This window comes from Galeopterus variegatus, unplaced genomic scaffold (assembly GCF_000696425.1).
Source record: "Galeopterus variegatus unplaced genomic scaffold, G_variegatus-3.0.2 Scaffold3711, whole genome shotgun sequence".
Classification (NCBI taxonomy): domain Eukaryota; kingdom Metazoa; phylum Chordata; class Mammalia; order Dermoptera; family Cynocephalidae; genus Galeopterus; species Galeopterus variegatus.
The window spans coordinates 191401-207130 of NW_007729822.1; the positions used below are offsets into that span (position 1 = coordinate 191401).

Genomic DNA, 15730 nt, shown 5'->3' on the forward strand with positions numbered 1-15730 from the left:
AGCTCAATATCCAAGCAGTTTCAAAGGTTGCCATCCGGCATCCTACCGCAGACCCCAAAGAGGGCCACTGCTCGTTCTACAAGCATGATTTCAAACTAAGAAAAAAAAAAAATCTAAGCTACTCACCCCTGCTTGTGAAAAAAAAGGAAAAACACACACACACACAAAAAGAAAAATTCATGCCATACTTCTGAACCTTGGGTAAAGTATTCTCAGCTTTGGGATAAACATGCTGCATCTTCATGGGTCATAAGTTTTAAACAACAATTAGAAGAAAATTTTATTAAATCAAGCACAGGCATATAGTAGTAAAATAGAATGCAGACTTAAATATAGAACTCCTAAAAGACCAACCACGAGTGACTGAGCCCTATCCAATATTGAATTAATCATAAAGTCAAGTCCAAAATTAAAACAAAATGCTATGGTTTGAATATCGCCCCTCTAAAATTCATGTGTTGGAAACTTTATCCCCAATTAATCAATACCCAGTACTGGGAGGTGAGATCTTTTGCAAGGTGTTTAGGTCATGAGTACTCTGCCCTCATAAATGGATTCATGCCACTATAAAAGGCCAGAGTGAGTTCGTTCCCTTATGCCATGTGAGACCAGAGTTCCTCTCCTGCCCTTGTACCTTACACCATGTGAGGACGCAGTGCGACAGTCCACACCAGATGCCAGTGCCTTGATCTTGGTCCTCCCAGCCTCCAGAATTGTGAAAGAATAAATTTTTGTTCTTTATAAATTACCCAGTCTCAGGTATTCTATTATAGCAGCACAAAAAGGACTAAGGCAACAGTATAAGAATAAAAAGTTCAGAAACAGACCCAAATACATATGGCCACTTAGCATGCAATAAAGGCATCCAAACCAGTGGAGTAAAGATGGAGCTTTTAATAAATGGTGGATAGGACAACTAGATAGCTATCTATTAAAAGATACAACTGGACTCACAATTCATAGTATACTTTAGTACAAACTCCAAATGGGTCAGAGATTTAAATGTTAAAATTGAAACCAGAACAATAATTTGAAACATCAGCAAATGTCTTTATAATCCTGGTATGGGAAAGGCCTTTTTATGAATCAAAATTCAGAAGCCAGATAGCTGATTGGCTCAGTTGGTTAGAGTGCAGCCCTGTGAAACCAAAGTCAAGGGTACAGATCCCTGTCCAGGCCCAGCCCCCCCCCACCAAAAAATCCAGAAGCCATTAATTCAATCTCATAAAATCCTTCTACATGGCAAACAAACAAATCCATAAGCACAAGTCAAAAGACAATGATAAAGCTAAAAATTTTTTTGCAGCTCATGTCACAGAGATAGGCTTAATCTCTTAGTACATAAAGAACTCTTACAAATTGATAAAATTAATAAACCAATATAAAAATGGGCAAAGCCTACAACAGACAGTTCAAAGATAAATACAAACGCCCTTGCGTATGAAAAGATACTCATTTTCTGTCATAAAAGGAATGAAAAATAAAACTAGACACAGATACCTTGCTGGCTGAGTTTTTTTCTCTCTTCCTTCTACATACCTTCTGGATGGGTAGGAACATGAAATAAGCTCTAGCCAATGAGTTGTGAGCAGAAAAGATGCTTGTGCTTCCAAGCCAAGCATTTAATTGCTGACACTGAAACCCTCCAGACAAAATGACAATGTTTCAAGTGGTGGTTGCTACATTGGTTATTCAGTGTAAATAGGATGAGCCAGACTCCCCCACCCCCACTCACCCTAGCCCCAGCTTGCAATCTTCTTGTAGCTTGTGAAAGATGTAAACTTTCACTGTTTTAAACCATTGAGATTTTCTAGTTATTTGTTCCACAACCTAGTCCATCCTGACTGATATATCTTCCTTGCCTATCAGATTGGCAAAAATCTGACATGCCACAGGAAAAAGGCAGTCTCTCAAGCATTGCTGGTGAGACTAAAAAGTGAAACGATCTCTCTAGAGGACAATTTCCGGTATCTATCAACATTATTAGTGCTTTTATCCTTGTGCGCTGCTGTCCCATATGGGTATTTATTCCACAGACACAACTGCACGCATGCAAAACAATTCACAATGAAAGTTATTTATTGAAGCATTGTTAGTAACAGCAAAAACTGAAAACAAGCCCAGTGTCCATTTACAGAGGATTAATTAAACTAAGGTAAATCCATACAATGGCATAGGTGTAAATGTACATAAGAATGAGGATCCAAGAGAAATGAATGCCAATATCCAAAGGCTACATAAATATTTCTAGCAGCTTTTATGTACAATAGTTAAGAGACTGTACATGACCCAAATGTCCATCAATAGAACAAATTATATATTGATTACTATTCAGCTTGTCCCACCCCGCCCCCAACAAAAACCAAAAAAACTACTGATCCATCTATATGGATGAATCTCAAAAATATTATTTTGAGCAAAAGAACCCAGACAAAAGAATAACTGCTGTAAGGGTCTATTAATATGAAGCTGAAGAACAGGCAAAACTAATCTACGTAGAAAGAAATTAGAACAGCAGATGCCTTTGGGGAATGGGAAATAAGTGGAAGGAGATATGAAGGAACCTTCTGGGATGATAAAAATGTTCTTTACCTTGACTGGAGTGGTAGTTACAAATACCAAAATTCATTGAACTGAACAATTCACTTCATATAATCTTACCTCAACTGTATAAAGCTTTGATTGCTTTTCAAAAGAAAACAAGGACGCTTTTAGGTACAGATAGAAATGTCTACTGGTATAGAACAGTGTTTGCAAAATGCTACATTTGTGTAAGAAAAGAGAGGGGTAACAAAATAGACTTGTGTTTGCTTACATTTGCATAAGGAAACAATGAAAGAAAAAAGTAATGAGTTCTTTTTTTTTTTTTTTTTTTAAAGATGACCGGTAAAGGGATCTTAACCCTTGACTTGGTGTTGTCAGCACCACGCTCAGCTAGTGAGCGAACCGGCCACCCCTATGTGGGATCTGAACCCGGGGCCTTGGTGTTATCAGCACCGCACTCTCCCGAGTGAGCCACGGGCCGGCCCGTAATGAGTTGTTTCTTACAGAGGATGTGAAAGAATGGGATGATGGTAACGGACCGGGGATCAGAGTTCTGGATGTACACTTTTTAAATCACTTTCTTATTTAAACTATATGCCTATATTAGCTACTCAACGAATACATTTTACTTTAAATTTTGATTGAAAAAGGGAACTTGTTTACTAAAATATTAAAGCACACATTTTCACTTTTCACAGTGAAAATAAAGGAGAAACAAGATAATCTAAGTCTAGGTTCTAATCACTGAAAACTTTACAATGTTTTTCTTCATGGCATTATTGTAACAAAATCTCAGAAATTAGAGGAGCAAGACAGAAGCAAAAAATAAAAACAAAACAACCACAAACAGGGCCCTTAGCACTTATATCCTCATTCTACTCTGCCATATATAGAAAAGTCTTGGGCAAAAAAGACTTGGGAAGCAACTGATAAAGCAAATTCAACACCAAATTTACATTAAACATCATGGTTAGAAGCCTTCCTAAAGTGGGCCAGCCCATGGCTCACTCGGGAGAGTGTGGTGCTGATAACACCAAGGCCACGGGTTCGGAGCCCATATAGGGATGGCCGGTTAGCTCACTGGGTGAGCGTGGTGCTGACAACACCAAGCCAAGGGTTAAGATCCCCTTACCGGTCATCTTTTTTTTAAAAAAAGAAACTTTTCTAAAGTGTTCGCAATCCTTTAAATACTGTATAGGGTATTCAAACAACAATAACAAAAACCCCTAAACATATATTTTAAGGCTTAGGAATCCAATCAATCTTGCAATAATAAAATATCTTTCTTTTTCCAAACCTCAAAAATCCAGCCCCACTAAAATAGTGTTCAAAAACAGCTTATAAAAATAACTAGTATTTTTTTTTTATGTATACACAATACTCTTGTAATTAGCATATTAAATCAGTTGGCCTGAAATTCAGCCTTCTACTGGGGAGTGGGAGACAAGCCAAGCAAAAGGGACTTAGAAAGAGAACCTAATTAGAAATACTATAAATCTGCTTTCTAAAAGGATACCTCCCAAATTGGTACTAAAGGAAAAATGTTCAGGGTAGGGGGCACTAATTGGCAAGTCAAGAGAAGTCATTCCCTGTCTAAATAGGCTTATTTAAACATTAAAACTTAAAAGTTTTCCACCCCCTTAGGGTGGGATTTCTCAGTTCTCCAAAAAGGATGATTTGAAATGTTTCTCAAGCTTTAGACAATTTAGGAAATACTGGCCTAGCACTTAAAAAATAATATCTTTCAACCTCTCTGGTAAAAGACACCATCATTCAATTGGCAAAGACTTTAAAAATTTAATCCTCAATGATGAAAAAGACATGGAGACACAGGAATGTTCATATACTGCACACAGCTGGTGGGAGCAAATCTTGCATTGGTAGTGTATATCGAAAGCCATAAAAATGTTCATGCCACTTTCACAGTTTTTATCTAAGAAAACAGAGAAGCTGACAATATTTACTTATAAGGATGCTCAGAACATTAGAACTTAAAAAAAAAAAAAAAGGAGGAGGAGGGAAGAGGTGGAGGAGGAGAAGGAAAGGAAAGGCAGACAAATGCCCAACAGAAAAATAAATACTTTGGGGTATATAAAATTAAATATTATGCAATGATTAAAAATTATTTTTTGTACACTATAATGTCCTGGGGAAATGTTAACATTTGAAAAAAAAAACCACCCATATAAAATACACACATAACATGATGATATTTCATTTTTATGTACATATGGAAAAATCAAAAGGAATTATATTAAAATACAATAGTGTCGTTTAACAGTGGGATACATTCTGGAAATGCATCATTAGGTGATTTCACCATTTTGAGAACATCACAGAGTGTACTTACACAAACCTAGATGGTATATCCTATTATACACCTAGGCTATATGGTATAGCCATTATAATTTTATAGTACTACTGTCGTATATGTGGTCTGTCCTTGACAGAAATGTTATGCAGCTCATGACCATATTACAACCTGTGTTCTCTGCACTTTTACTTGACATGAGTTTATCAAGTCAGCAGTGAGATCTAACAAACCTAATGTAACTATATTTCTTTCTTTTTTTTTTTTTTAAATAAAGATGACCGGTAAAGGGATCTTTTTTTTTTTTTTGTCTTTTTGTCTTTTTCCGTGTCCGGCAACGGATCGCAACCCTCAGTGTTGCCCCCCGCACTGGACCGGGGACCGGCAACGGGATCGCAACCCTCGGCGTTGCTCCCGCGCCTCGCTCAGCCAGTGAGCGGGAACCGGTCTGTATGTGGGATCCGAACCCTCGGGCGGGAGCGCCGCCGCGCTTCCCAAGCGGCACACTATCCAGTGCGCCACCGGGCCGGCCCCAGTAAAGGGATCTTAACCCTTGACTTGGTGTTGTCAGCACCACTCTCTCCCAAGTGAGCTAACCGGCCATCCCTATATGGGCTCCGAACCCATGACCTTGGTGTTATCAGCACCACACTCTCCCAAGTGAGCCACGGGCCAGCCCCAAACATTTTTTTATTTTATTTATTTTTTGTTGGCTGGCCAGTAGGGGGATCTGAACCATTGACCTTGGTGTTACAAGGCTGTGCTCAAACCAACTGGGCTAACCGACCAGGCCCTAATGTAACTATATTTCATTTTAGCTTATCCACACTTCTCAAATTAGAGTACACATTAGTGAATATGTCAGATACATAAAACCACAAGAAATACAATTTCAATTAATTTTACTAAAAAAAGTTAAAGAAATGTTCTAAAACATGCAGAATACACAAGAATTTCTAGATCAATATGAGGGTTTTCTTCCATTGCATTTCTTGGTAGGACAGTCCCAAATACAAAGCTAACTTTTTCTTAATAATTAGATCACTACCTCGGGAAGCCATGGGAAATGAAGGAGGTGTAAAGGATTTGCAAAATATAAAAAAGTCTCGGATGCGGTCAATTCTAACACAGCAAAAATCTCCAGTCCTACGCAGACTAACTGGTGCATTGAGTGAGTCTCTGTTGTTTTCCACAGTATGCTGGAGAGGATGTAACCAATGCAAACTCTCTAAGAGGGAATTCCTAAGTTTCATGAATACATAGCTAGCTTTCTTCACAAAGAACCAGAAGGACCCCAGTGTTCTTTTCCACATGATGAAGAAACTGGACCCCACCTGTGATGGGCAGTTGATTTCCAAGAATTTCTTTTTTTGTTTGTTTTTGTTTCTGTTTTTTGACAACTGGCCTGTACAGGAACAGAACCCGGAATCTTGGTGATATCAGCACCACGCTCTAACCAAATGAGCTAATCAGCCAGCCCTCCAAGAATTTCTTAATCTTGCTGGAGGCACAGCTGTGGCTTGCCATGACCCACGACTCCTTTATCATGGCTGCCTATTCCCAGAAGCAAATCTGAGGTGCCCTCAGACCTGACCTCCAAGCCTACCTTCTTTCCTTCTAGCCTCTCAACCATCATCTTCTCTTCATAGTCCACACATACCCTAAGCCCACCACATTCAGCACTCCACTCTTGCTGGTAGTAATAAAACAATACTGTTTTTTAAAACACATATGCAACATCTCATCAATTGTTTAATTTTAATTAGTTGTGTTTGTTTTCCCTATATATGTCTTCACCTTCAAGTAGAGTGATTACTTTTTCTAGTATTAAACATGTTTAACCACTAGCAGCCTTCAATTCTCTCCTATTTTACTGAGGTCAAGAGTGCAGGTAACCCTAAATTCCTCCATGCCCTGATCTCCCAAGTGATGAGAATAAGCAATAAATTCCAGGTGTACTGTAGATCTAACTATGAAAGATAAAAAAATACAGGTTATAGAAGATAATACAGGGGAATATTTTTAGGACCCTGGGGAAGATAAAGATTTCTTAAATCACACACATACAAAGCACTAACCATAAAGGAAAAAATCGATAAATTGGACTATACTGAAATTAGAACTTCTATTCATCAAAAGATGCCATTAAAAGAGTAAAAAGGCAAGAGTAGAAGATATCTGCAATACATATAGTCAACAAAGTACCTGAATCCAGAATAAAGAACTCCTGCAATCCACAAGAAAAAGATAACTAAGAAGAAAACTTGGGCAGGACACTTGAACAAGCACCTCACAAGAGAATATGCAAATAGTGAAATACAAAAAGGGGTCAACTCCATTGTTCACTGAAGAAATGCAAATTAAAATCACAATGAGACACCACAAATCCACCATAATGGCTAAAATTAAAAAGACTAACTACACCAAGTGTTGGTGAGAATGTGCAGCAATAGTTCTACTCTCCCATACACTGCTGCTGAGAGTAGAACGTGATACAGTCACTTTGGAAAACAGTTTGGCATTATGTTAAAGCTAAATAAAAGTTTATGACCAGCAATTCCTCTATCAAAAATGTATATACACTGCACCAAAAGATATGTTCAAGAATGCTCATTGCAGCCTTATTCATAATAGCCAAGTACTGGGAAAACTTCAAATGACCATCACCAGTAGAAAGAATAAAGTATATAGTCACACAATGGAATGTATACACTACAAATGAACACACTACCCACAATCTAGATGAATCTTACAATGTTGAGTGAAAGAAGCCAGGTAAGAAGGAACAACAAATAGACAAAATAATCTGTGGTGTTCAAAGTAAGGGTAGTAGTTACCTTTGAGAAGGAAAGAGGTGGCAGTGATCAGTAGGGGAAAAAATTAGAGATAGCGGTGTTCTGGAGTGCTAGTAATGTTTTAATCTTGGTGGTAGAAACATGATAGAAGGGCCAGCCTGTGACTCACTTGGGAGAGTGCAGTGCTGCTAACACCAAGACCATGGGTTCGGATCCTATATAGGGATGGCTGGGGCTTGCTCACTGGCTGAACGTGGTGCTGACAACACCAAGCCAAGGGTTAAGATCCCCTTACTGGTCATCTTTATTAAAAAAAAAAAAAAAAGAAAGAAAAAGAGAAAAGAAACAAGATAGATATGTTTCCTTTGTGAAAATTCATCAAGTACTATGATTTACGTACCTTTCTGCACATAAAAATAAATTTTAACTAAATAAGAACTATTACAAAAATTCTAAGAGGAACTAAGAAGGGTCATGCTTTATCACATATTTTTAAAATACTATAAAGTAATTAGAACTGTGGTCCCAGGCCGGCCCGTGGCTCACTCGGGAGAGTGCGGTGCTGATAGCACCAAGGCCCCAGGTTCGGATCCCATATAGGGATGGCCGGTTTGCTCACACGCTGAGCGTGGTGCTGACAACACCAAGTCAGGGGTTAGGATCCCCTTATCGGTCATCTTTAAAAAAAAAAAAAAAAAAGAACTGTGGTCCCAGTATAGAGATATTCAATGAAATTAATGGAAGAGAACAGGGCTGAGAAATAAATCCAAGTAAGGGCCAGCCCATGGCTCACTTGGGAGAGCAGGTGCTGACAACACCAAGTCAAGGGTTAAGATCCCCTTATCGGTCATCTTTTTTAAAAAAAGGAAGAAATCCAAGTATCCATGTATACCTTTACATGATATCTGTCATAGAATATAGGTGGCTTTTTAACTGGTGGGGGAAAAGACAGGATTCAACAAATAGTTTAAGACAACTGAGTAGCCATTCATTCAGTAAAAGTAAAATAAAATAAAGATGGATCCCTACCTCACTTCCTAAATCAAGTTAAATTCTAAAGCAAAATAAAAAGACAAAGATTGCATAAAAGGAAAATATCAGAAATAAAATAAAATGTGAGTAAATACTTCTTGCAATTGGGAAACCCAGAAACCATAATGAAAAGTATTGATAAATTTTACCACATAAAAATGTCATGTTTTGGGCTGGCCAGTAAGCTCATTCAGTTAGAGTGTGGTGATAGGTTTGATGCCTATACCAGCCAACTGCCAAAAAACAAAAAAACAAAAAAGTTTTAATGCACCAAAAAGAAAAAAAACCTCACAAAGTCCCCAAAATTGGGGAAAATATCATTAACAGGAATAATTCAATAAGCTCTTGAAAATCAGTAAGAAAATGACCAACAATCAAGAACACACAATCCATAGAAAAACACAAATGGCCAGTAAATACAAAATAATGTTCAATGCCACCAGCAAAAAAAAAAAAAAAGCAAATGGGAAATAAGCATTTCTCACTAATCAGACTGATGTTGGGAATAGGAATGCTTTGGTTGGTTTATATGGACACTTGCTGTAAGTGGCAATGTTAAATGATATGAACTTTTACTATCAAAATTTTAAATGGTCATGCCCTTTAACCTCAACAATTTCTCATCTTGCAAACTAAATTAAAACTCCCATTTAATACTCAAGGTATATGTATGGGGATGTTTACAGCAGCACTGTTTGTAATATCAAAAACTGGAAATCCAAAGGTCCATCAACAGGGAATTGGTTAAATAAATCATAACACACCTACCTCTACAAAATGAAATATCAGATTACTGTTAATAAGAATAAGGCAGCCAAAATAAAATAAATAAAAAGAATAAGGCAGATGTGTATTTGGGATTCCTGCTAAAAGAGTAGATTTTAGCAGCTCTTGCCACAAAAAAAGGCAGGGAGCAGAGGGGTGTAACTATGTGAGATAATGGATATATAAATTTGCTTCACTACAGTCACCATTTTACTATGTATATGTATCCCATAACATCATGTTGTATACCTTAAATATACACAATAAAATTTATTTTCAAAAAAAGAATAAAGCAGATCTATATGCATTAATAAGGAAAAAGGTATATTATCAAAAAGTTGCAAAACAGTAGGTAGTGTGACCTCCCCTTTCTCGTAAAATAACAACTATATTGCTTATCTGTCTTGCCTCTAAAATACATAGGACATGAAGAAGAGACTAACTTCTGAGACTTTATCCCAGAGTCACCCTAGAATACTACACCAAGTCCACAGTAGGTGTTAAAAAAAAGTGTTCAACAAATTAATACTTATTCCAGCAAGCCATATAAGAGGCCCTCAATAAATACTTGTTGAATTTAAGAGACACAGAAAGAAAATAGAATAAAATAATAGTAATACTATATATAGCTACAGCAATGAGACCGGGATTAAAGGAGGGCTTTCATTTTCATTCAACAATTGGTTAAGGACTAAGTCTTTCCTAGTCTTAGTGTGCTAGACAGCAGAAAGATATACAAAAAGAGACAAGGGCACTGGTTTCATGGAGCACAAAACACCTATTAAATCAATAACATACACTGAACTTACATTAAATTAAGCCAATTAACGTACATAATTTTTGGAGTACAGCTGGCTTAAGTAGGAAAGGTACAGCACACAATAAGAGAATAAAAAAAGTGATCAGCTTCTGTTGACAAATTGTCAAAGCTGGGAAATGCCCATATGGGGATTCACTGTACCATCCTACTTCGCTATCTGTTTAAAATTTGCCATAGTCTGACCAGTTTGCTCAATTGATTAGAGCGAGGAGCTACGACACCAAGGTCTAGGGTTTGGATTCCTGTACTGGCTAGCCACCAAAAAAAAAAAAAATTAAATAGGTGACCTGACTTGGTCTGAGGGTCAGGGAAAGCGAACAAGGCAAAAAGGACCAATACTGGTCATCTTTTTAAAAAAAGGACAAATACTAGATGAGAAAAATTATACCCCAACTGAAAGAAAGAAGGTGTCATTGGAACATCATCAATGAGGAAAAGCTGTATAAAAGCATCAGAGTGAGACCTAGCAGTCCTCATTAGGGTTTTAGACTAGAGCTATAAAACCACTGAATTGTTTTAAGCTGGCATGACATAGGCTTTCTAGAATGCTTTACATTTCTGCTTTAATTTGTTAATAGTCATGTGCTGTTTCTCTGAGAACAAAATAAACATTGTACTCCTATACGTAGCTCGGCGTATAAGTAAGTCCAACCTTTGAAAATTCCTATCAAAATGTTAAATGTCGGGCCGGCCCGGTGGCGCACTGCTACAGTGCGCTGCTTGGGAAGCGCGGTGGCGCTCCCGCCGAGGGTTCGGATCCCACATACAGACCGGCCGCTCACTGGCTGAGCGAGGTGCGGGACCAAACCGAGGGTTGCGATCCCGTTGCCGGTCCCGGTCCGGTATGGGTGCGACACTGAGGGTTGCGATCCGTTGCCGGTCACGAAAAAAGACAAAAAAAAAAAACTGTTTCTCTGAGAACAAAATAAACATTGTACTCCTATACGTAGCTCGGCGTATAAGTAAGTCCAACCTTTGAAAATTCCTATCAAAATGTTAAATGTCGGGCCGGCCCGGTGGCGCACTGCTACAGTGCGCTGCTTGGGAAGCGCGGTGGCGCTCCCGCCGAGGGTTCGGATCCCACATACAGACCGGCCGCTCACTGGCTGAGCGAGGTGCGGGACCAAACCGAGGGTTGCGATCCCGTTGCCGGTCCCGGTCCGGTATGGGTGCGACACTGAGGGTTGCGATCCGTTGCCGGTCACGAAAAAAGACAAAAACAAAACAAACAAACAAAAAAAAAATGTTAAATGTCACAAAAAAGAAACACAAATTAAACACATGAAACCATTTACTGCCTCTCAGATCAAAAAATGTGATTAACACATTGTGTTGGTGAGGGTATGAGGAAACAGGACATTCTTACACACTGACAAGTGGGAATGTAAAATGGAACTATCATTCTGAGGGGCTATTTGGCAATATGGATCAAAGTGAAAAAATGCACATCCCTTACCCAACAATTTTACTGCAGGGAACTTTCTTGACCACTATCTTCACTGTTAGCAAACAAGTCTGGTCTTAAGAATTAAGACACACAATATTTGCACAATTCTATGGATACGGGACTTAGTACACATTGTTTTCATCATCCTGTGACTGTCCTAAGCAGTTTCAGAAATGTAAATAACATTCTGAAGACTCATCTAGTCTTTGAATATAGTCAAACATCTCATTCCTTCAGCCCTGGCATCTCATAACAAATTGTTGTGTAAAGTATAAAAAAAAAGTAAGATACTATTAATTCAGTTCTTTAATCTCTTACTGCAGAGCATCTTTGCCAGAAATGGCAAAACTAAAGGAGAAAGAGAGTAGCAAAAGAGCTTTTTTGATATTTAAATTCAAATTGCTTGGACCTTGAGTGAGACATGGTTTTTTAAAACCAAAAGTAGCAAGTTGAACTACATCAAAATTAAAAGCTTTGGGGGCCGGCCCGGTGGCGCACTGCTAGTGTGCCGCTTGAGAGCGCGGTGGCGCTCCCGCTGAGGGTTCGGATCCCACATACAGACCGGCCGCTCACTGGCTGAGCAAGGAGCGGGAGCAACACCGAGGGTTGCGATCCCGTTGCCGGTCCCGGTCCGGTACGGGCGCGACACTGAGGGTTGTGATCCGTTGCCAGTCACGAAAAAAGACAAAAAGGTAAAAAAAAAAAAAAAAAAAAATTAAGGGCTTTGGTATTACACAAGATACCATAAAGAAAATGAAAAGAGGGCTAGTTCAATTGGTTAGAGCATAGTGCTGATAACACCAAGGTCCAGGGTTCGATCCCTGTACCAGCCAGCCAAGACTGACAGACAGAGAGAAGGAAGGAAGGAAAGGGGGGAAGGGGGAGTGAGTGAAAAAGACAATCCACAGAATTAAAGAAAATATTTCCAGGGCCAGCCCTTGGCTCACTTGGGAGTGTGGTGCTGATAACACCAAGGCCATGTGTTCGGACCCCATATAGGGATGGCTGGTTAGCTCACTGGGTGAGCATGGTGCTGACAACACCAAGTCAAGGGTTAAGATCCCCTAACCAGTCATCTTTTGGAAAAAAAAAAAAAAAGAAAGAAAATATTTCTAAATAATATATCTAATACATGACTCGAATCCAGAATATATAAAAAATTCCTGCAACTAAATAATAAAAAGACTAAGTAACCCAACTTGAAAATGGGCGAAGGATTTGAATAAACATTTCTCCAAAGAAGATATATGAAATGGCCAATAAACACATGAAAAGATGCTTAACATTACTAGTCATCAGGCAAAGGCAAATTAAAGCCACAAGGAGACATCACTTCACATCCACTAGGATGGCTACGAGAAAAAAAAAAACCAGTAAGTATAAAGATGTGAAGAAATTGGAATTCTCATACAGTGCTTTTCAGTACATAAAACAGTGCAGCCACTTTGGAACTTGACAGCTCCCCAAAATGTTAAACAGAGTTACCATATGACCTAGCAATTCCACTCCTAGGTATATATTCAAGAGAAATGAAAACAAATGCCCACACAAAAACTTGCACACAAATGTTCATAGCAGCATTATTCATAATAGACAAAAAGTAGAAACAACCCAAATGTCCATCAACGGATGAACAGATTAATAAAAAGTGGTAGATAAATACATAAAATGGAATATTATTTGGCAGTAAAAAGAAAAATGGTCAACAAGCACATGAAAAGATGCTCAACTCATTAGTCATTAGGAAAATGCAAATCAAAACCACAAAAAGGAGCCGGCCCGTGGTTCACTCGGGAGAGTGCAGTGCTGATAACACCAAGGCCACGGGTTCGGATCCCATATAGGGATGGCTGGTTAGCTCACTGGGTGAGCGTGGTGCTGACAACACCAAGTCAAGGATTAAGATCCCCTTACCGGTCATCTTTAAAACAAACAAACACACACACACACACACACACACACACACACACACACACACACCACTTCACATTCACTAGGATGGCCTAATCAAAAAAAACAGAAATAGCAAGTGTTGGTGAACATGAAAAGAAATTCGAACCCTCCTACATTGCTGGTGGGAATGTAAAATGGTGTAGCTGCTGTGAAAAATGGCTTGGCAGTTCCTCAATAAGTTAAACAGAATCACCTTATGAGCCAGCAATCCCACTCCTAGGTAAATACCCAAAAGAACTGAAAACGAGCGTTCAAACAAAAACTTGTACACAAATTTTCATAGCGCTACCATTCACTATTCCCAATAGCCAAAACGCGGAATATCAAAATGTCCATCAACTGATGAATGGATAAACAAAATGTGGTACAGACATACAAAAGAATATTATTCAACCATAAGGAATAAAGTAGTGATACATGCTACAACATAGATGATCCCTGAAAACACTATGCTAAGTGAAAGAAGTCACAAAAGTCTACATATTGTATAATTCTATTTACATAAAGTGTCCAAAACAGGCAGAGACAGAAAGTCGATCAGTGGTTGCTTGATGGGGGAGGGGGAGGGGAGGCAAGGGAGGACTCAGTGCTAATCTAATGGGTACAGTGTTTCTTTTAAGGAGGCCAAAAATGTTCTAATATCAAATTAGGGAATGGCTGAACAACCCTGTGAATACATGAAAAAATACCGGATTGTACACTTTAAATCGGTGAATCGTACGGTATGTGAAGTATATCTCAGTAAAGCTATTCAAAGTCTATTATACACGGACTTCTGGCATTCCAGTACTTACTGTTGGAGTCAGATCTGCCCTCCTTGTGAGCCAGATGCCCACGGGCTGGATTTACTGTATTCGTTTGCTTTATGGAAGCTCCTCAACTTGTTTCACTTCTCAAACTACATTTTAAGTTCTAAAGCCAAAGACCATGACTTCCATTCCTTCTAGATCCCCCAGTGGAATGTAAAAACTCCAGAAGTATTTACTTAAGTGAGTGCCTGCTGAAAGAAGGCTCCTGAGCATGCCTGGCTTGGCCAACTCAATTCAACGACATGCCAGGGGAGGAAAAACCTGTAGTTCCCGCGTTAAAATGTGGAAAAAGGGAAAACAGCCACAGACTCGAAGGATTCGATCTATCAGAGGGAGTTAAGGAAAGGCTCAAGGGCTAAGGAGAGGTGAAGGCCAGCACTTACACAGCTCAAACTTATTACTCGGTAAAGTGGCGTCGAGTCCGAATGACCAAAAAGAAAGAAAAGGAAAGGTGAAGAAATACTAGAGTAACAAGTAAGGGTAGGAGGACTCCTGGGGGTGGAGGGTAGAAATGACGTAGGCTAATCATAGGTTACTATGAAGCTGCCCTCTCCAAAAACAATACTAAGACGATGAAGCCTCTGGCGTCAACACTAATACAACACACACTGCCATGAAGCTCACTTCCAAAAAGTTCCCTTTTACAAACGAAATGCCGAGTTGTGGCCAAGATGGGCCAACCATTAACCTTTGCTAGGCTCTCAGCTCCTACCTTCAACCATCTGCACCGCCATCTTCTGGATGAGAACCCAGAACCCTTTTTAAAGGACTTGCAGTAGCATCACCTCCGCGAAGAGCCCGGGAAGGCTGTTTCCCGGGTCGCCCAGACGGCGGAAAGGGGGGAACCTCCACCTCGCTCTTCTCCGCGCCTCCCAAATGCACGCAATGGGCCGCCGTCTTCCTTCCCCCCACCCCGCCCCGGCTTTCCGAAGTCCGGCGCGAGGGGGGCCGCGAGGCCCTATGCGCGGGCCTCACCTGCACACGCCGCGGATGCAGGGCTCCAGCCAGATGCGGTAGGCAGTCTCGATATGCTCCTGCGACACCTCCTCGGGCCGCACCGTCTCCGCCCAGCGCCAGGCCGCCTTCTCCAGCTGCAGCCGCGGGGCCATGGCCTTGGCCCGAGGAGCGCCTCCCGAGCCGTGCCGCCGCTGCCGCCGCCGCCGCCGCTCGGGTGCCAGTCCGGTTCCTGCTGCAGCCGCTGAGCCTTTCACGGCAATATCCTCATGGGCCGGCGGCGGGGGGGTTTATCCCCCT

General features: G+C 40.0%; 1 protein-coding gene and 1 pseudogene across 1 annotated transcript in view; one reads left to right on the forward strand and one right to left on the reverse strand.

Moving 5' to 3' along the window:
- USP48 (ubiquitin specific peptidase 48) overlaps positions 1 to 15623 on the reverse strand; it is a 93563-nt gene extending 77940 nt beyond the window's left edge. Inside the window, exon 1 of the mRNA XM_008585785.1 lies at positions 15452 to 15623. Within this exon, the coding sequence (XP_008584007.1) occupies positions 15452 to 15585 (134 nt within the window). The 5' untranslated portion in view covers positions 15586 to 15623. The remainder of the gene's footprint in view (positions 1 to 15451) is intronic.
- On the forward strand, positions 1887 to 6431 carry LOC103601383 (annotated as a pseudogene).
- Positions 15624 to 15730: the final 107 nt, after the last annotated feature.